The 22,459-nt window shown below is 39.5% G+C and overlaps 1 protein-coding gene across 9 annotated transcripts in view; it reads left to right on the forward strand.

Annotated features, from left to right (window-relative positions):
* LOC107847636 (nucleolar complex-associated protein 2) overlaps positions 1–21,831 on the forward strand; it is a 36,725-nt gene extending 14,894 nt beyond the window's left edge. For 6 of the 9 annotated variants that reach the window (XM_016692015.2, XM_047398932.1, XM_016692014.2 and 3 more), the window contains 9 exons: positions 514–608; positions 5,107–5,175; positions 17,369–17,878; positions 18,478–18,780; positions 18,874–19,197; positions 19,292–19,498; positions 20,489–20,578; positions 20,690–20,787; positions 21,510–21,831. In XM_016692015.2, the coding sequence (XP_016547501.1) occupies positions 514–608; positions 5,107–5,175; positions 17,369–17,878; positions 18,478–18,780; positions 18,874–19,197; positions 19,292–19,498; positions 20,489–20,578; positions 20,690–20,787; positions 21,510–21,660 (1,847 nt within the window). In that variant the 3' untranslated portion in view covers positions 21,661–21,831. The remainder of the gene's footprint in view (positions 1–513; positions 609–5,106; positions 5,176–17,368; positions 17,879–18,477; positions 18,781–18,873; positions 19,198–19,291; positions 19,499–20,488; positions 20,579–20,689; positions 20,788–21,509) is intronic. The other 3 variants (XM_047398935.1, XM_047398933.1, XM_047398934.1) reach the window with 1 other exon arrangement.
* The last annotated feature ends 628 nt before the right edge of the window (positions 21,832–22,459 follow it).

Raw genomic sequence — 22,459 nt, forward strand, 5'->3', positions numbered from 1 at the left:
CCTGAACTTGTAGCCCTTAAATATATGTTTTTTCTTTCTTTTTCTCTTTGCCACTTCTCTTCGTGTCTTCCCTCTAATTTCCTCTTCATCTTTCTCCTTTGTTTTCAACGAATCATCATTACATTGGAGGTTTGCTCAAAAATTTTATTTTAGGATTAAAATTTATAAATAATTCACCTTATTTATGATGTTAACAACTTTAGGGACATTTAATTCATTTTGACAACAAAAAAGTGGTTAACATCACTTGTTTACCAAACACATCAACAACTTTTTTTTCAGTTTCAACACTTCTATCCAAACACTTATCTGCTTAATTTATAAGCACTTATTTTAAGCTTTTAATTGGACTTAAGCGGAAAGCTATTTTTTTAATTCCATCCAAACAGGCTCTTAAAATGGGATTATCTTGGTGTTCTGTTCCTTATTTTAACACCCCTTCCATTATTTACTTATTTGTAACTTTTCTCCTTTCATCAGCACAAATCCTCTGATTCATTAATGGATGTGCAGGTGACAAATGTACTAGTGAATTGATGATGCAGAATATAAAAATTCAGGAAAATGTTGCTGTACAGAAGAGAAAGCTGGAAAGGCTGAAGAGGAAGGTAGGCTGCTTTTGCTAATTTAATCTACTGTCTTTCGAGACTTCAAAAGATGAACCTTGTGGATTTACAGAAAAAAGTCGAAGATATTGTGCTAAAGTACTCAAAAGAATTTTTTGGGATGTGAAAGAGTAGTTTATTTAGTTTAAAATATGTTATATCAATACTTAAATGATTGATATTTAGTCATGTTATTTGGAGATGATATTTAGGTATGTTAGTTTGAGCTGTTGAAGAAGGAAACTTATTGATGCAATCCGAGTTACATTAAAACCTTGTACACGAAGCCGAGTTAAGGAGTTCATGGACATTTCGTTGAGTCACTACCTTGGAGGCTTGAAGGGTGCTTGGAATGAAGGTTTTTGAAGGCCCATGGCTAAGAAGTTATGTCATTAAGGGTATTATTGTATAATCATCCTTAGTCTTCATTCTTTGCCTAGCTTAGTATAAATGATACGGTTAATAAGCTTTTTCTTCAATTTCTAATTGCTATCCATATGGATGCACTGTTTGGAGAGCAATTAGAAACCTGTGGTTTCTAATGCAAACCAGAATCAGCTTCAAGGTTGCAATGGGCTTAAGGTCTCATTCTAGAATGGCAAATGGATTGGTATTGCTTCTCTGAAACAATTATACCCTGACATTTACATTTCATGCCAACAACAACAAACTACAGTTGCTGAGATGTGGTCTGGCCAACCATGAATTCTACATCTCAGAATACATCTGAATGATTGGGAAATGGAGAGCATAGCTACTTTCTAGTTTCTACAATACATTGGTGGTTTAACGACCTAATAGAGTAAAGGGACAACCTGGTGTGGCAGAAGGATATCATAGGTATATTCTTTCACATCATATAAGGAACTAAACTCATAAGAGGCACAGGAGGCGGATTGGCCATGGAAAACAAAGATTCCTTATCTAGTGAACTATTTTACTTGGCTTCTGGTTAAAGAAGCAGTATTGACACATGACTACTTGAATAAGAGAGGCTTTCACCTATGCGCTAGGTGTTCTTTATGTGGGGAACAGGCTGACACAATTAATCATCCTTTTTACATTGTTTGTGGATCTCCTAGTTGTGGAAAATATTCATCTGTTTGAGGAGGATCAAATGGGTGAAGCTAGGGAATTTGAAAGGACTGCTCAACTGCTTGTTTTGGCAATGCTTCCAAAAAGGAAGATAGATGGAAGACTGTCCCTGCTTGCATTTGTTGGACAGCGAGAAAGGAATAGGAGATGCTACAGGAGTTAAGATGAATTGATTAACTTTGTTTTATTTTTGGTGTAATCAAAAACTAATAGCTCAAACAGAAGATATTTTTGATGTTTTAGACTGTTTATAGGAGCAACAAATAAATGATCAAGTTGTAAGTTGTGGTACTTTTGAGGGGAGACTACATATTTTGATGCAGTATACCTATGGATATATAGATTAGAAGGTACTATTCTGAAAAAAAGTGGTTTATGAGCAGGCGGAGGATATGTGCGGGAGTACGCGCTACTCCCATAGCTCATAATCAGTTTTTATTTGAACTACCCTCCAGGCAAGAAGCAGAGAAGATACATGCTGGTGATTTGTTTTGGAATGGCCGCCGTTTATCCTTATAATGGTGGTCACTGATGATTGGAACTGAACTAGGTTGTCGAAAAATAGGCCCTAAGTGGGTGAAAGCATTTGGAATCCCATCCATGAGTGGTCAATAGAGACTTCCAGAATTATCGGTGACGTTTGTAGTGGTTTTGTTGGTGTATGAAGATACAAAGAATAGTGCTCGCGTCTAAATTTCCTAATGACTTGGATATGGAAGATGGGAGGTACAAAATTTCAACTCTAGTGGATGTCGCTCTCTTTTGGGACCCATCCCAATCAAAGCTTATGAAGTCGCTGGTTGTAAATGCAAGCTAATCGTACCAGAGACAAGCTACAAAACCCTGCTACAAGAGGGAAAGTATAGTAGAAGAACGTGGGGGTTCAGATGGCTTTAGGACACTTTCATTCAATTTTTCGAACCTTACTAAATTGACTTCAAAGGCAAAAGTGAACAGGCCTAGTTAAGCTAGTGTTATAGGAGTAACAAATCCAATTAATTTGGGCCCAAATGAAGCAATACATAGTTCCTTTTTGGAGCAATACATAGTTCCTTTTTGAAGCAATATATAATTATTTCTAGGCCCCAGGATAAAAGGCCCACCCCAAAACTATATGCTTATCGCAAGCACAACCTCTGCAACCTCTATCTATCAATACATATCATGCTAAATAGATCGAGGAAGTTAGACTTGTTAGAGGAAATGATAATACTTGATAGAACCATGAAAGGGAATGAATCTAGAGAAAGCTAAATTAATTCAGAAGACGTCCAAATGGAGTTGGAAAAAACAGCTATATGTGAGGAAATTTGTGGAGAAAATGTCAAGATGTCTTTGGTTGAAACAAGGAGATAGTAATACTACGTTTTCAGTAATTGCAAAGGCACATCGAAGGTACAAGCATTCGATATAATAGTGGTTGAGGGGGTCACCAAAGAAGATCCCTAGGAGATTCTAATTCTATAAACAACTTTATATTAAAATGGAGAATCAGAGTCTTAATTTCTCAATGGGAAATATAGGAAAGGCGATTGTGAAGAAAACTCATGGTCATTGAAGTGATCAAACACAATGTAGGAATTAGAGACCATGATCCATGATTTTTCAATAGATTTTACCAAAAGTGTTGGCTTTGAAGTAAAAGAAGACATTATGAAGCTATGCTATTATTTTATCAATAAGAGAGGTTTGAAAGAAGCTTTGGTGCTACCTCCCTTGATCTTATTCCCAAGAAAAATCAACCATTGAATTGAATGATCTCAAACCTATTGGATTGATTGATAGTGTGTATAGATTGTAGCGGAAGTTCTAACAACTATAAATTATAGCTGTAGTTCCTAAGCTGATTTCCAAGTCACATATAGTTTTCCTGAAAGGGAGACAAGTCACCAACGCTCTATTAATAGTATAAAGTATTGGATTCAAGTATAAAGGATACAAGACCTGGGTTTAAACTATGTATAGACTTGGTATCGAGAATGCCTGACTCTGTATATTATGGCTGTTTGCTTAACATGTTACAGCAATGGACATTAATAATAAATGGGTTAACTGAATCAGGTTTTGTAATGATAGAATGATATGGAATAAAAATGGGGATGGGCATTTCATTATGAAACTTGCTACAAAGTTTGAACTAGGAGTTCCCTGTTTCCCTGTTTGAACCTTTGGAAACAAATATGAAGTCAAAGGCTCCCGATATATATATTGTATGCCTGATACCTGGAGAAGCATGTCTTACCCAAGAATCAAGATAATCTGCAAAGGAGGGGCTGCCTGCTGTGTAACAAACATTATATGTGTAATAACAATACAAAGTCAATCAACCCTCTGTTTTTACATTGTTTTGTTACAACACAAATATGATCCGTTTTACAGTATTCTCGGCATGAACTGAGTGATGCCAAAATCAACCATGAATTGACTAGATTGATGGAGCATGAAATATGTTAAAGGGTCTGAAGGCTAGATAGAATACAATTCCACTTTTATGTGGGAGAAGCAGGGAGCTAGCCTCCTGTCCTTTTCTCCTTGTGAGTAGTATTATTAGTAATCACGTACTTCTTTGTTCTTCAATGTGTATGTGTATTATTATTATCTGTTGCTTCATTTGCTTTGTATCGTGCTATTTTCCTGTCATTTGTTTTTGCTACTTGTTTCGAACAATTTTCTTTTGAGCGACGGTTTATTATTGGAAACCACTTCTCTACCCCACAAAGGTAGGGATAAGCTCTGTACATCCCACCCCTAGACCCCACTTATGGGATTATACTGGTATATTGTTTTTGTGGTTGGATGAATATGGATTTTGTAAATGACGTGGGAACCTTTTTATGGGTATAAATAGCTTCAATGGATGGTACACCACTTTTCTAGTATTTTTTTTTTTTTGGAAAAATGCCCCAGTGCAAATTTTATGCCATAACAATAATACTTGCCTCTTAACAGAAAAAATACGAGTAGCTTCTAAGTTTTCATGTTTTGAGAAATGTGCCTTGGAGGGCACCCAAGGGTGTGGCCTAGTGGTTTAATGAAATTGGGATGAGCACCATGAGGTCTCAGGTTCAATTCCCAGCAGAGACAAACACTAGGTGTTTTCTTCCCATCTGTTCTAGTTTTGGTGGGCAGAGTTACCTGGTACCTGTTGCTGGTGAGAGGTGGCAGGTATCCCGTGGATTTAGTCGAGGTGCGCGCAAGCTGGCCCGGACACCACAGTTATAAAAAAAAAAAGAAAAAAAAAAGAAATGTGCCTTGGAGTTCATTGTACTTGTAGTATGAGTTCAAGTCTGGCTGTATTCTGTTTTTTTTTATTTGATGATAGAGGTTGTGCAACACTTAATTTGTTGATATAAAGGGTGAAAAGCTCTTACACATAAGTTGTTAATTGTTCTTCAAAATTTTTTAGGATCCAAGTTTCTCTACGTTCTTAGAAAGACACAAGGAGGACATTGAAGCAATGCAAAATGGAGAAGTGGTAAGTAATTTCAAGGTGTTCAATTGTTAACTGTTATGGGCAAGTTTTATTGGTTGGTAGTGAATGTTATCTTACAACTGTGAAGTGCTCATGATCTAGCTCGTATTTGTGAGCAAATTTTTTCATGTCGTCCTCAGGGTGAAGCCTAAAAAATAATGAAACTTAGGGGGGAAAAACTTTTAGTGATATTTCAAAAATGTCTGGTGTTCTCCATGCTTTTCTTTCCTAACTTCTAACGAGCTAATAAAGGTTACTAAATTCTTATTTTTTTAAAGTGAAACAAAAGTAAATTTTAAAGTTACTCTTTGAGATTAGTGCTCTTAAGTATTAGTTTTAGATTTTGCCATGTAAAAAATTGTTTTACCTTTTCGCTTTGAAATGGAATGTGAACATAATTTCAGTAATAAAATGTTAAAAAGGTTGAACTTATTATTATTTAAAACAAGGATCCACCTAGATTAGTGTGTTTGTTAGGATGATTATGTTTCCGAAACTTGATTGTTGATTTTTAAATGTTGACACTTGTATGAAATCCTGACTACACCCTTGACTAGACTTGCAGTTTAAAATATTAATTTGACTTTCTATTGATATTGGTGGATGAATATATTAAAATAATTGCACTTTAAAGACAAGATAAATTAACATAATACTTAAAAAGTTTGTTTGGTATTTACAGATTGGAATAACATTCAAGTGTTAAGATTTTCCAACATTGATGGGAACTTATGATTGCATTATGAAGAATATCTTGAAAATTGCTAGGTGACCGGAGGCAAGTTTTAATGGTTTTGACCTAAGTTACTCGGACTCTTCTCTGTAGGTGCCGCACCCGTGTCGTGTCGACACGACATAGATGTGGGATCTGTATCCCATCTAGTCAACTGATTTTGGATACTTTGTCCAAAATCTGTAGAGAATTCTAGACTGATGCAATGAAAAGGAGTCACCGATTTTTTGGTACTTAGAAGAAAATTGAATATCTTGTATATAAAAATTTCTATGCTGCCCTTTTTTTCTTTAATCTCCTTCTAGTATTCTCTTCTTGATCAATATTTTCTCCTCAAGTTCTCCGCTGGATACCTCCTAATTTAGGTTTTAGAACTTTATTTTAGATATTTGAATTATTTTTAGCTGAATCCTGCACCTGTATCCAAACCTAGTTTCATATCCTTGAATCTTGAAATTTAGTTCATGAAGGATCCAACCTCTAGATCTGCACTCGTATCGGACACAAGCACTCGAGGCCGATCAACTTAGGTTTTGACGAAAAGTAAAATCATTATTTGAAATGATAAAGAATAGAGAAAATTTGCTGCTTCCAAATGTCCTATCAGCTCAAGATGCAAGAGCTTTAGTACGAAATTAGAATTTAATATAGATTATGTTGATAGAGATGATAAGAGGAAATGCAGGCTTGTCTATACTATACAAGAGACAGTTGAATATTTAGGGGTTGAGTGATAAGCAAAAGACATAGGACTATAAAATTACTGACACGTAAATGGAGAACCAACATCTATTGTTTCCAGGAAACCTAAACAGATTATTTGGGTCTTTATTTAGAGCATAGTATCGCGTCGAGGTGTTAATGATAAGTTGGAGGTTTGGAGAATTAACTCTGGAATCTAAAGGATTCGATTGAGTAGGACCAAGACAGAGTACTTGGAGTGCAAGCTTAGTGACTCGAGGCGAGAGAAAGAGGAGGTAGTGGAGTTGGATTCGTAGGTGGTTTGTAAGAGGGATAGTTTTAGGTATCTTGGGTCTACGATTCAGGGGATGGGGAGATTGATGTGGATGTCTCTCACCGTATTGGGGCAGGTTGGATGAAATGGAGGCTTGCTTTGGGGATTTTATGCGATAAGAAGGTGTCCCTCAAGCTCAAAGACATTCTATAAAGGTGCGATCCGGCCGGCTATATTGTATGGGGCGCAGTGTTGGCCTGTTAAGAACTCTCATGTCTAAAAGTTGAAGGTGGCAGAAATGAGGATGTTGCGTTGAATGTGTAGATTCACGAGGGCTGACAGGGTGAGGAGTGAGATTATTCGGGAGAACTTGGGAGTGGCGTCGGTGGAAGATAAGATGCGGGAAGTGAGGTTGAGATGGTTTGGTCATGTGATGAGAAGGGGCACGGATGCCCTTATTCGTAGGTGTGAGAGGTTGGCCTTGGATGGTTTCATGCGGGGGAGGGGTAGACCGAAGAAGTACTGGAGAGAATTAATTAGACGTGACATGGAGCATTTACAGCTTTCTGAGGACATGACCTTTGATAGGAAAGTATGGAGGAAAAGCATTAGCGTAAAGGGCTAAGGTGGGTGGTCGAGTCGTAGTCTGTAGTTAGGAGGGTTTGCTGTAGCTTGGTTGGTAGGTCTAGGGGTGGGGGAGGAGGGTCCATCGTCTGTTTGTGTACTTTATTGTTGTGTTATTTTATTCGTGTTGAACGCTTTTGACGTTTTTGTCCTTTGTCTTTTTGTCTTGAGCCGAGGTTCTATCGGAAACAGCCTCTCTACTTCTCCGGAGCTAGTGGTATGGACTGCGTACATTTTACCCTCCCCAGACACCACTAGGTGGGAATATACTGGGTTTGTTGTTATTGTTGTTGTCATTTAGAGCATAGTATTTGGAGAAATAGGTTTATTGATTTAGCTTTTTCACAGTAAGAAGGGAACAATGTAGGAATTGTAATGTTTTGGTACAAAAGGGTTTAGCCCTCTGAAGGGGACCATTTGGGGTGTACATTCAGTTTCACTGCTATCCAACAACACTATAGCAACACTGTGAGTTGTACTTCGACATTCATGGAAATATATGGCCTAACTAGAGGAACTAGAGAGAAGTCCTGCATGAGCTTGCAGTATGCAAATGCTATTGGGATTAGCCTTGAGGAATAGGAGGTGATCTTAATGTAATATGAAGAAAGAAATGTACACGCCAGACAATCCATGGTTATGAGAGACTTCTCAAGTCTTATCGAAGATTTGGAATTAGTTGACTCTCCTTTACAAGAATATCATGAATAGACTAATTGTTACTTTCAAATGAGTTGAATGATAAGTTCAAGTTTATTAGTCCCTTCTTAGAATTTGTTCATACTATTGCCTCAATTTGTCGGCAAAATGAGAGGGAGGCCTTATACTTTAGTTTGGAATTGATGTCTTTATGGTCAAGCATGGTGAATTTTGTTGGGGGTAGGAAGGGTAGTTAGGGAAAAATCAAATTACATCCTAGCACAAAGGTTTAATGTTATTTGACACGGAACGTAAAGGAATGAAATTTGAACACATTTGGTAGGCTGTACTTGACAACAACAACAACCCAATATATTCCCAGACAGTGAGGTCTGGGGAGGGTAAAATGTATGCAGTCCATACTGCTACCTCTGAAGAAGTAGAGAGGCTGTTTTCGATAAACCCCCGGCTCAAGAGAGAATAGTATAGTAAGGTCGTAATGCAACTCGAAACAGGATGTATAACACAACAAAAATAAGCGATAAAATAATAACAGTAAATATTAAGGGAATACAAAATAAGTAAAGTACAAGCAATATGAAATAAGAAATAGGAAAACGGATACTCTCCTAGTCTCCTAACACCTAGCCACAACCCACACACTCACACTAGCCTTCAACCCTAATCCGCAATGTCATGAAGCCATCCAAAGCTAGTCTCTCACACCTCCGAACAGGGGCATCCGTGCTCCTCCTCATCACATGCCCAAACCATCTCAACCTGCCTTCTCTCATCTTGTCCTCTACCAAAGCCACTCCCACCTTCTTTCGGATAATCTCATTCCTGACTCTATCCCCTACAGTGATACCACACATCCAACGCAACATTCTCATTTTCACCACCTTCAATCTTTGGATATGGGAGTTCTTGACTGGCCAACATTCAGCTCCATACAGCATGGCCGGACGGACTGCCACTCTGTAGAATTTACCTTAAAGCTTAAGGGGCACCTTCCTATCACATAACACTCCGAGGCGAGCCTCCACTTCATCCAACCTGCTCCAATATGCTTAGAGACATCCTCCTCAATCTCGCCATCCCCCTTAATCATAGACTCAAGATACTTAAAACTATCCTTCTTACAAACATCCTGAGAGTCCAACCTCACCACCACACCATTCTCCTGACTCGAGTCACCGAACTTGCATTCCAAATACTCTGTCTTGGACCTACTTAACCTGAACCCCTTAGATTCCAGGGTTTACCTCCAAACCTCTAATTTCTCATTCACCCCCCTCCCCCCGCGTCTCATCAATCAGCACTACATCATCCGCAACTAACATACACCACGGCACCTCACCTTGAATACTCCGCGTCAACACTTCCATCACCAACGCAAAAAGGAAAGGGTTGAGATTTGATCCCCCGGAAAATGCCCTGAGTCTCCTCCCGCCGTCCTTACCCGAGTCTTCCCTCCATCGTACATGTCCTTAATAGCTCTGATGTATGCCACCTGCACTCCTCTCACCTCCAAGCATCTCCAAAGAACCTCCCTAGGGACTCTGTTATACGCCTTCTCCAGATCGATGAACACCATGTGCAAATCCCTCTTCCTTTCCCTATATTGCTCCACCAATCTTCTCAGCAGGTGAATTGCCTCTGTCGTCAAGTGACCAGGCATAAAACCAAACTGATTCTCTGAAATGGACATGACCCTTCTCAATCTCCGCTCAACCACCCTCTCCCAAATCTTCATAGTGTGACTCAACAGCTTAATTCCCCTATAGTTTTGCAACTCTGAATGTCACCCTTGTTTTTATACAAAGGAATCATCGTACTCCATCTCCAAGCCTCCGACATTCTCGCAGTCGTGAAAATGGCGTTGAACAAATCAGTCAGCCACCTTAAGCCTGCCCCACTAGCATACTTCCAAAAATCCATCGGGATCTCGTCGGGCCCCGTCTCCCTACCCCTCCTCATTCTATGAATAGCCTCTCTGACCTCTTCAACCTTAAAACGTCTACCGTAACTGAAATTGCGGCTCTCCTCCGAGCGCTCCAACTCCCTTAACACAATGCCTCTGTTCCCTTCCTCGTTTAAAAGCCTATGAAAATACTCCTGCCATCTCTTCTTAATGTGAACATCTTTCACCAACACTCTACCGTCCTCCCTCTTAATGCACTTCACTTGATCGAGGTCACGACCTTTCCTCTCCCTAGCCTTAGCAAGCCTATACAACCTTTGTTCCCCGCCTTTCTCCTCTAACCCCGCATACAAACCCTCAAACGTTGCTGTCTTAGCCGCCGTAACTGCTAACTTAGCCTCTTTCCTTGCTACTTTGTAGACCTCCCTATTCACCCGCTTTTCCTCTTCATCCTTGCTCTCAATCAACTGAACATACGCCCCCCTTCTTGATCTCCATTTTCTTCTTAACTTCCTCATTCCACCACCAGTTCTCCTTATGTCGTCCTTATGTCGTCCGACCCGATCCCTCGAAACACCCAACACCTTTCTAGCCGCCTCCTTGATGCAGCTGGCCGCCTTATCTCACATAACATCCACATCCTCCCTACACTCCCACACACCCATTCCTGCCACCTTCTCCCTATCTCCAACACACTAACAGGCATCAACCACCCCACTTAATTCTGGGTCGACCCTCTCCGACCCTACTTTTCTTGTTCTTCTTGATCATCAAGTCCATCACCAGAAGCCTGTGTTGAGTCGAAAGATGCTCACTCGAAATGACTTTACAATCCTTACACATAGCCCTATCCCTCTTTCTAAGCAGCAGAAAGTCAATCTGAGTCTTGGCTGAAACGCTTTGGAAAGTAATCAGGTGATCCTCCTTCTTCGGAAAGTTCGAATTGACAACCACCAGTCCAAAGGCCCTTACAAAATCCAACAGAGCAACCTCTTCACCATTTCTGTCGCCGAAACCAAACCCTCCATGCACATCATCATAACCACCCAGAAAAACCCAATGTGCCCATTGAAGTCCCCTGCTATGACAATCATCTCCGAGCTCGGCACGCTTCTCACCACCTCGTCCAAAGCCACCCAAAAGCTCGCTTTCACCTCTTCAACCAAGCCCACTTGCAGCGCGTAAACACTACACACATGCAATGTAAACCCCCCAATAACCAACTTAATCATCATCAGCCTATCACTTACCCTCTTAACCTCCACTACCTGCCCTCTTAGCTCCTCATCCACTAAAATACCCACTCCATTACGACGCCTCTCACTGCCTGAGTACCACTTGTACCCATCCACATCCCTAGCCTTAAATCCTACCCACTTAGTCTCTTGGACACACGCAATATTAATCCTCCTCTTCTTAAGAATCTTCACCAACTCTACGGACTTACCCTGAAGGGTCCTAATGTTCCAAGACCCTACCCTCAACCTATCTCCTCTCGCCTCTTGCCTGCCTCTACCACCCCTCACCTGGCCAGCCTGAACACCCGGCCTAGACCCCACACCCACCCCTACCCTCCCCTCTCCCCCCTCTTCCAAAACCGCCCCAAACTCCAACCCCCTCGGACATGACCCTACTCCATCATCAACCCCCGCGGCGACTACTTAATACCCGTAACAAAGGCCCACACCGACCAGCAGACAGACCGACAAACAAACAAAGCAACAGTATGAAAACAGTAGGCGAACAACAGATACGCACACGAACACACTATCGACCTCTTAGCTAGAACCACACAATAATACCCACCACTAAGCGAGCCAGGCACAACTATAGTCACAAGAACTGAAAGCAGAAAGACAATACAAAAACAAACAATCCAAGAAACTAAATTGTACTGCGTACGTAAAAAATAAGGAGTAACACAATAAAACTGTGAAACTAAATAGTAAGAAGTAGCTAAAAATCAAAGGTTTAGATGCCACCGGGATGCTCTTGCGTGCTGCTGATTTGATTGCCGGAAATGGGTTGCCAAAATATTCCTGCCGACGCGTCGCTGGAATGACGGCGGAGTGACCTCTGCAACTTGCCAGAAACTGTGTTGGGTTGTCTTCGTACCAACCTGTTCTGACTGACTTTCTGACCAAAGTTGCCCCACTTACCCGTCCCCGGAAGTCGAGTCGAGCCGGCGAGAGCTCTAAGCTCGCCGACGATGGGAGTGTCTAAGAGGGGGAACAGAGGAGAGAGGAGAGAGAAAAGGGGGGGGGGTAGCGACGGGAATGGGGAGATTCGGGGAGAGAGAGAAAAAGAGGGAGAGAGGTCCCTTACCTGTTGCCGGCGTAGCTACGACGTCGCCGGCGTCGACCGTTTGAGGTCAGTGAACCTTAGGTATGAGAGAGAGAAAAGCGTATGAGAGAGAGCTTTGGTTTCTTAGAATTTAGAAAATCAAGAAAGATATGAATACAGATACGCACACGAACACACTATCGACCTCTCAGCTAGAACCACACAATAATACCCACCACTAAACGAGCCAGGCACAACTATAGTCACAAGAACTGAAATCAGAAAAACAATACAAAAACAAACAATCCAGGAAACTAAATTGTACTACGTACGTAAAGAATAAGGAGTAACACAATAAAACCGTGAAACTAAATAGTAAGAAGTAGCTAAAAATCAAAGGTTTAGATGCCACCGGGATGCTCTTGCGTGCTGCTGATTTGATTGCCGGAAATGGGTTGCCAAAATATTCCTGCCGACGCGTTGCCGGAATGACGGCGGAGTGACCTCTGCAACTTGCCAGAAACTGTGTTGGGTTGTCTTCGTACCAACCTGTTCTGACTGACTTTCTGACCAAAGTTGCCCCACTTACCCGTCCCCGGAAGTCGAGTCGAGCCGGCGAGAGCTCTAAGCTCGCCGACGATGGGAGTGTCTAAGAGGGGGAACAGAGGAGAGAGGAGAGAGAAAAGGGGGGGGGGTAGCGACGGGAATGGGGAGATTCGGGGAGAGAGAGAAAAAGAGGGAGAGAGGTCCCTTACCTGTTGCCGGCGTAGCTACGACGTCGCCGGCGTCGACCGTTTGAGGTCAGTGAACCTTAGGTATGAGAGAGAGAAAAGCGTATGAGAGAGAGCTTTGGTTTCTTAGAATTTAGAAAATCAAGAAAGATATGAATACAGATACGCACACGAACACACTATCGACCTCTCAGCTAGAACCACACAATAATACCCACCACTAAACGAGCCAGGCACAACTATAGTCACAAGAACTGAAATCAGAAAAACAATACAAAAACAAACAATCCAGGAAACTAAATTGTACTACGTACGTAAAGAATAAGGAGTAACACAATAAAACCGTGAAACGAAATAGTAAGAAGTAGCTAAAAATCAAAGGTTTAGATGTCACCGGATGCTCTTGCGTGTTGCTGATTTGATTGCCGGAAATGGGTTGCTGAAATATTCCCGCCGACGCGTCGTCAGAATGACGGCGGAGTGACCTCTGCAACTTGCCGGAAACTGTGTGTTGGGTTGTCTTCGTACCAACCTGTTCTGACCGATTTTCTGACCAAAGCTGCCCCATTTACCCGTCGCCGGAAGTCGAGTCGATCCGGCGGGAGCTCTAAGCTCGCCGACGATAGGAGTGTCTAAGAGGGGGAACAGAGGAGAGAGGAGAGAGAGAGGGGGGGTAACGACGGGAATGGGGAGATCCGAGGAGAGAGAGAAAAGAGAGGGAGAGAGGTCCCTTACCTGTTGCCGGCGTAGCTACGACGTCGCCGGCGTCGACCGTTTGAGGTCAGTGAACGTTAGGTATGAGAGAGAGAGAGAGGAGCGTATGAGAGAGAGCTTTGGTTTCTTGAAATTTAGAAAATCAAGAAAGATATGAATAGGAGACTCGAGAACTGTTTGTGAAGATTGACATGTTGAGAGCAAACAAAAATTCCCTCAACTTCCACAAAGTTGTGGAACAACCAGATGGAAAGGCATCCAGGAGCTCAAAGGCTTAGTCTTTGATATGAAATTCAAGAGTAATGGAAACATGCCCAGAGGGAGATTGGATAGAAGGGGGATCATGAAGCTGAATATTATCTCATGGAATGTGAGGGGTATCAGCAGACATCTATTGTCTACAGGAGACAAAAGTTGGAGGAGATATCTCAGCTTTCGTTAAAGAAATTGGGCTAACCGATGGGTCAAATGCGAGTCTTCAAGCAAATGGCACTAAAGGGGGATATTAATTATGTGGGACAATAGAAATGGAAAGGGGAACTAATATGCACTGGGATATACTCTTTATCCTTTAGATTTAAGGCAGTGAATCAAAATTTTGAGTGGTGCTTGACTGTTGCCTATGGACCCAATACCAGAAAAGAAAGATTAGAATTATGGGAAGAAATTAGTGGAGTAAAAGGTTTTTGTGATGAACTCTGGGTGGCTTGTGGCTGAAGGGACAAAAACACTCAATTTTTCCAATGATCAGCAAATGGCCACAAAAGGTACAACATTGATCATCTAGTAGTTGGGAGGAGTTGAAACAAAAGAGCCAAGGGTGATCAAAGAAGAAATTGTCAAGTTCTATGAGCAGCTCTATACAGAAACAGAAAGTTAGAGACCAGAATTCAACCAGATTGCAGGCCCTATGATATCTGAGCAAGAGAGAGGACTGGATCCAAAGACCCGGTGGAGAAGAGGAGGTGTTTGCTTTGCATTAAGCTGTGTCGTAGACAAAGCTCCAGGACCAGATGGCTTTAATATGGGTTTTTAGATTCAGTGTTGGATATAATTAAAGAAGATGTTATGCTGGCAATTCACAATTTTCACAATCAGGAATTTTTTGAGAAAAGCCTCAATGCCGCATACATAGCATCGATTCTCAAAAAGAGTGATGCAAAGGAGCTAAGAGATTATAGACCTATCAGTCTGATAGGTAGTGTTTATAAAATTATCTCTAAGCTTCTCACTGAATGACGGAAGACATTAATGTGCAAACTAGTAGTACGAGCCGTAATTAATGCCTATATCAATTTTATGAACGATATGTATGCACGAGCCATTATTAATGTGAGAATAGTAGGGGATACATGAAGGAGTTTCTGAAAATTGTGGCTTACACTAGATCATCATCGAGCCTGTATTTGCTTAGTCCAATTATGGCCGAGCTACCTAATGATATACATGATGAGGTCTGTTGGTGTATGCTAGTGAGGTCTCTACTAAAGAGCTTGTACTATGGAGAAGCACTCTAGAGTGTAAGAATATGCCCTTCAAATTACGACAACATAAGAAGAATGAAGTTAAGGGGCGATTATATGTGATTGTGATGTCTAAATGCAAACAATTTAGATATTTAGGCTTGCTATTCTAGGAGAACGGTATGATATGCTACACATGGATTCAGATGGAAAGATTGAAATGGAGAAGTACTACCATAGTGTGTTACTCAGTAGAAGGTATCTACCAAAGTGTAAAGCAAGTTCTATAAAATGGGAAAAAAGATCAATAATGCTACATGGGTGAATGTTTGGTCTCTGAGGCCCAAGTATCCAGAAGATTAGTGTCGTAGTAATATTGATAGTAAGAGATACGTGGCATCATACAATATTGAACAAGATTTACTCTCTCCTTTTCAATTTATGTTTCAGACTTCTTTTTTGGTCTATTTTAAAAAAGAGTGGTGCCTTTCTATAATTTAGCAAGTTTTTGTACTCATATTTGCATTTTACTTTAATAACACTCCGTTATAGGATTACTTGTAAACAGGCTCCGTTATAGGGTTACTTGCATTTTACACCGAACTCAAGGTTCAAGTGTGCGTTCGGTGTTTTATACATCTTGAGTTTAAGACCATAGAAAGTTTTCTTTGCATTCTTAAACATTATGCATACTCAAATTGCGATATATATTTGGGAATTGGTCTATAAAATTGACCTTGGGTGTAAAAGCATGGTGACTGAAGATGTTAAGACGTGATGATAAAATCATATTTAAGGAAGTTGTCTTAAAATACCTGCAATCTATTGAAATCCGTGGAAATTTAACACAAGGCACATTGGAAGAAAAAAAATCCAAACATATCGTTCCAGATAGTTGGGATTAAGATCTAGTTATGTTGATACATTTGCCGTAGATCCAGTAATCATTACGTGTCTTTTAATCTTGTAGATTTGTAGAAAGTGTAGAAAACATGTAGTGCTAGAAAACAGAAACTTGTTAAATATTAGATTAATACGAGTCTAAATTGATTGATGTGGTTTGTGAGGATTCATATAACTCGTGTCAACTAACTCGGGGTTGAGGAATAATTTTTGTTACTGCTTTCCTTCTATTATCTCAAAATTAATAATAAGTGACAGTACAATCCACCTTTGGGTCCGCTTGCTTTAAAATGTTACGTCGCTCCAACTTTAAACTTAATATTTGCTTGGATAAGCTTAGACCAGTTGGAATAAAGAGAGTATTACAAGATATTATCTTCCTTCCCCTGAACTCATGGACTCTCTTGGTCTAAATAAATTAATTGGATAATTTTGATCACTAGATATTCTGGGCATGTATGTCGCATATAGTCACCCATATTTGTTGGTTAAAAAATTTAGGTGGAATACATTGGAAACCCCTTAAACATGCCAGTAAATTTCATTTGAATACTTGGATTATGACTTGTTTCTATTTCGGACCTGAACATGATAAAATGTTTCTCTCAAGACACTTCTAGCTCCAAGTTAGGAAAAATTTCTGCATGTGTTCACAAATGCCCATTATGTATAGATAAACCACCCACTTTGAATATGTCACACCTTTTTTTTATATGAATTAGCCTCATAAGCCGTTTATCCTTGTGCCTGTCACAACTGAGGCTGGTGTATATAATTATAGGAGGTGACATATTTTACGTGGTTAACTAATCTACGTAATCGACGATTAAGAACACAACTTTTTTTTTCAAAGTTTGAGCCGAAGAGTGTTATAGGAACACTTTATCATAAGTTTAGGTGCCCAATTGGAAAATGCCATAGTTCATGTATCTTTATGTAATTTACTGACATGTTTAAGGTCTGTCAATGTATTTTGCCAAAATGTGTGCTGGGCATGCGCTGGATCGCTGACGCTTTTGTTGAACAGCCTGGCCTTATATCTCTTTCTTCTTATGTGTTGTCTTTCTGTTAATGGGACATCAGCTGTGTTTGACATCAAAATTTATGAAACAATATAGGATTGCAAAATGGAGCCTCGTGATTTCCTTTTAGAGCTACTTTATATAATCGTATCTTGATTACTGTTTAGATATCAAATTATTTTGCTTCTGATTAGCTTCGTGGCAGTTCTCAGATGAGGATGAGACGAGTAATCCTGGACGAGAATCAGTGACTGAAGACAACCAAGGTAGAAACCGGGGAAGAGTTTTGACAGTATCTGCCATTAGTTCTTGGTGTCGACTGATCTTAGAAGAGAATAAGCAGGCAGCATTTGTTTGTTTATTAAATGCTTATCGAGCAGCATGCCACTATGGAGCTGAATCCATTGGCCTAAGGTTTCAGAATGCTGAGACATTCGGCAACTTAGTAACGTCTGTTCTTTCCAAAGCAGATAATATACTTTGGGGGCTTTTGGGGATATCATCCTCCAGTTACAAGAAAGAAGCAATATTAGAGCTGAAGGATACCTCACAATGGGTTAATGTGAAACCTCTCATCAAATCTTACTTAAGGAGCACATTATCTCTGTTGGATCAGGTTACTGATTCAGAAATTCTGGCTTTCGCTTTGACTCATCTCAGGGATTCTTTACTATTCTTTGCTGCTTTCCCATATCTTTTGCAGAGGCTCATTAAGGTACATTATCTTTAGCACTTGATTTGTATGAAGAATCTTCTACATGTGATTTGATGATATCCTATGCATATGCTATCCAGGTTGACTATTAAAATTTTCGTAGCACTTTTTTTAAATTAAAAATTGATCTCATATATGTGTGCGCACTACTCGAGTCCATGCGCTTGCTTGCTGGTAAGCTACTTACGTACTACTAGTGGAACTGCTAGTTTTGCTGTATTATCTTATTATAAACTTTTTTGCTTCTGTTTAACACATGTATGATGTATCCTTTTGTGAATCAGATAACAATATGTTTAGCTGTAATTTCATGCATATGCTGTTAGTGAATTCCAAGCAAATATATTCTTGATTGATACCCTTTCATGAACCCCAAATCATTACCATTGTGGTTTTCCAAGAGAGTTGCACATGTAATTGTTTTACTACTAAAGACGTAGGTACCTCACAGAACTCATCCTCACATTCTAAAATCCTTTGATCTGCAATTTGAAGTTATGTTAATAATGTGAATCCCCACTGGTCTGTGATGCTAATATTACTTTTAAGTAGTTGAATATATGGTGACTCCTTTATTCTTGACCTTTATGTTGAAACAGACGACAATACATTTGTGGGCTACAGGTGGGGGTATGCTATCATCAGCGTCTTTTTCGATCGTACGGAATGTGGCCTATCTATTTACAGCTGATTGTTTTGACAATTGCTTAGCAAAAGCTTTTGTTGCTTATCTTGCTCAGTCGAGAGCTACAGAAATTGTCAATAACAAACATTTGCAGTTCCTAAGAAATTCCTTAGTTGACTTGTGCTCCCTAGATGTTCAAAAGTCATTGTCTAAAGCCACCGTGTCTGTCCGTCAGCTTGCAAAAGTATTGCAGTGGGGTTTGCGTACAAAGAAAAAGGTACTTAAAATTGCCTTGTGGTTTTAATGATTAAGTAGGAAAAATGTTGCTTGAAGTAGCTTCTTGACTATTTTTTATCGTCTTATGGTGCAGGAAGCTCTTCAAAGGATCTGCAGTTGGGAGTATGCCAATTGTATTAATCTCTGGGTTGGTTTTATAGTGGGCAATGTACGGGATTATGATCTTCAGGCCTTATTCTTCCCTATGGTTCAACTTATAAATGGAGTGGTGCGCCTGTTTCCTGGACCGAGATATTTCCCTTTAAGACTCAATTGCATTCAATGGCTTAATGATCTGTCTAATTCTACTGGAGTTTTCATCCCTATTGCTTCATTTATGTTGGATGTTTTGGAATACAAAATAGTCGGAGAGCGTGGAAAACCTGGATCTGCTTGCTTCTTTCACTCTGTTCTAAAGGTTGTTTGATGTTAGGACCACCTTGACAATTTTGCAACTGAGTTTTCTCTATGTATTTGTGTACCATTTTAATTTGCAAATGAACATACTGCAGTTGCCAAAGAATTGCTTAAATTCTCAAATGTTCCAAGATGAATGCATTACATCTGCAATTGAACAACTATCATCACACTTTTTACAATGGAGCTACCACATTTCTTTCCCTGAGTTAACAACTGTTCCACTCATCCGTCTGAAAAAGTTTTTTGAGTCAAAGACAAAGGAAAGTTTATGCCGTGCGGTAAAACATTTGATTGAGCAGGTACTCAGCTTACCTTTGATGTTTTCTTGATGGTTAGTTACCTAGTATATCCATTTCCATTCAGAAACATGCATGGTGGATGCTGTTATTGTTAAATTAAGAATATGCTGGAGATGCAGCTTTAAACATGATTTGTACGTAGTACTTAACTGAAGGTCAATTATGTGTTGGAATTAATTAAAGCTCAGGCATAACTCTCATTTGACTAGAGCACTTGCTTCAGATTGCATATCTTCAGCATTGCTTGACAGGGTTCCTTGGGTTCAAAAGTAGATTAAAATAATGGGTGTTGAACAATTGGTACAAGTATAGAGGAGGATAACATTGTTGTCCTTCACATAAGTATGAAAATAGAATATGTTTGTCCTGTTTAGATAAAGTAGTTAATGTGGACGGTCATTCTCATGCGTCTAATTGCAAGGACTTGAAGTACACGTGAGATGATAGTTTGGAAATTATAGAGTTCCTTTCCTTTGTCTGATAAGTTAATTTGGGAATTACATAGTTAAATGTTTCTTTTCATATTCTGGTATCATTTGATATTCCTTGTAAGAGTTTGGGCACTAAAGTAAAAGCTTGCTGGGATAACAAATGGGTTTGGGGATATTAAATTGGAAGCTAAAAGGACAAAGTTGTGCTCGTGCCTTGTGGCTAGGAAGGGAAAGATAGCTTAGAAAGATTTGCCGATTCAGTTTATTTCGTGGATCCCTTTTGTTCCTGTTTCTATCTAATAATATTCATGTGCTCAGAAGCAGTTTCTATCTTAACATCTCTTTCTTCCTCACATTCCACCCTTCTGTTTTTGAGGCTTCTTTTAGTTTCCCTAGTACGAATGGGTGAGGTATACTGCCTAAATAGTTGACACCGGTAAATAAGAGACTATAAGAGGACACCAAGATCCAAGCTCTCGAATTTCTCAGTAACAATTTCTCATCTTACCATCCGTTGCTTTTCTTGTCTCGTTCTGAACACTTTCTGTTGCCTCTGCAGGTGGAGAAAAATGCCGATTCTGTGCAAAAGGAAAGAGATGAGGTTGCATTTTCACCAAATGATCATCAATCTGCTGAAACATTTCTTCCGGTGTGCCCATTTCTTATCTACTAGTAACATCTATCTTTCAGACTGGAGAAATATAATCTATTTAATTGGAGAAATATAACTTATTTAATTTAATATATGTTCAACCTGCAGTTTGAGAGGTCCAGTCTCAGTTCTCCATTTTCTCAGTGCTACATAAGTGTACTTGAAAAGGCTGCTCTAAGGGGCTCGCATAAGAATGGAAAGATTAGGTACTGTTATGCTGCTGCAGTTTGGTTGAATTTCTTTTAGCAGTCTAATGTCTTGGTGATTTTGTCGTTTATTTGTTTTGAGGGCTGATAATAATGTTATGGAACAACGGATGGCTGCAGGGTATGGTTCATATTATTGCTATATTTTACTTGTGATCATTTGGTTAAGATATTCTGCAAGGGAGGGGGACTCCTCTGGACCTTTTCCGTAGAGTCCCCTACACATATCTTTGTTATTAACTGATGTTAACTTTCATCAAAAGAAAAAATCTTGTTGTCTACTATATTTCGATAAAGCAGTTTGCAATATGAACAACAGTATCAGTTGGGAAAGGGGGGGAGGGACGGGGTTTTGTAGACAACTCTACTAGTGAACTGTGGTATAGTTATATAGGCTGAATGAGTCACCCACCATGTCTTGTTGGCGGTCATCCTCTGAACATTTTGTTCAAGCAACTGTGATGTTCCAGACATAGCAGCAGTTGAGCATTATCTGGACTGAAGTTGAGATAATTTTAAAGGGGGTGGTGATTATGATATAGATAGTGTTCGTGGTGACTCTGTTTTAACTGCAAACATCAGTGTTTTGTTTTAGTTTAACATCAAGCTGAGAAACCACTGTTTTAACTGCAAATATCAGTGTTTTGTTTTAGTTTAACATCAAGCTGAGAATGTTTCGCAATGCTACTTGTGGCTCACTAATTCTGTAAATTCTACTGCAGTTTGCCAAGACGAGATAAATCAAAGGGTAAAAGAGAGCACCCCCTAAAGATTGCAGCGGTTGATAGTTTGATCAATGGTTCAGGCCACAAGGATCTGGATACTGTTAATGGAACAAAGAAGCGAGTCCAAAAACTAGCTCGTAAGGCATAATCGTTGTAACATTTTTTTGGTTGCTATAGGTTTGGATAATTTTCTAATTGGTCCTACCAGGTTTGAATTTTGTGCGTCGATTTTTTCTCCCTTAACCATTTTATGATGTTCTTTAACTGGGTAAAACTCAACTTTCTTGTTGCTTATTTTTTATAAAGGAAATTAGAAAAACGACTGCTCTTGAGGTGCTTGAAGCCTTGAACCGTTGATTACTTTATTTTCTCATTTTTGTCTTTTTTCCAAGTTAAACCAAGTTTAAATGTTTTCGGTATGACATTGATTTTGAAGGATTCTTCTGTTAAGAGGCACATTTTGCTTGTAAGGGTGTTTTAGTTAATTTTTTCTAACAGAAAAGGTGCAAATATGCCGCCGACTATACCACTGATTAAATATACCTTTTGTTTTATAACTGGTTAATTTCTGCTCTGGTGACTCTTGTAGAAATTGCATGTGTATATCCTTTTTTTATTGATTGAAGTGAAAAAAAAACTAATTTTTAAAAAATTATTCTAATTTTCTATTAAGATAAAAGCTATGGATTTAATTGAAGCGAAAAAGGTAAGTTTTAGCTCTCTTCTTTTAACAATGCCTTCATTCAAATAAAAAAATTACCTTTGTCAGTAGTAATTTTTGGATCCAACTATTTTATAATCTCGTGTGGTTTGTCATTTGGATATGGTGGGCGCGATGGAGCATCTTTATGTGATGACTTAGTTGACGTTTGGCCATGAAACTAAAAAAATTGTACAGACACTATTTAAAATTTTTAAGTTGAAAATAGAGTTGGAGTTGTACTTGT

The sequence above is a fragment of the Capsicum annuum genome, chromosome 11, assembly GCF_002878395.1.
Source record: "Capsicum annuum cultivar UCD-10X-F1 chromosome 11, UCD10Xv1.1, whole genome shotgun sequence".
Lineage (NCBI taxonomy): Eukaryota > Viridiplantae > Streptophyta > Magnoliopsida > Solanales > Solanaceae > Capsicum > Capsicum annuum.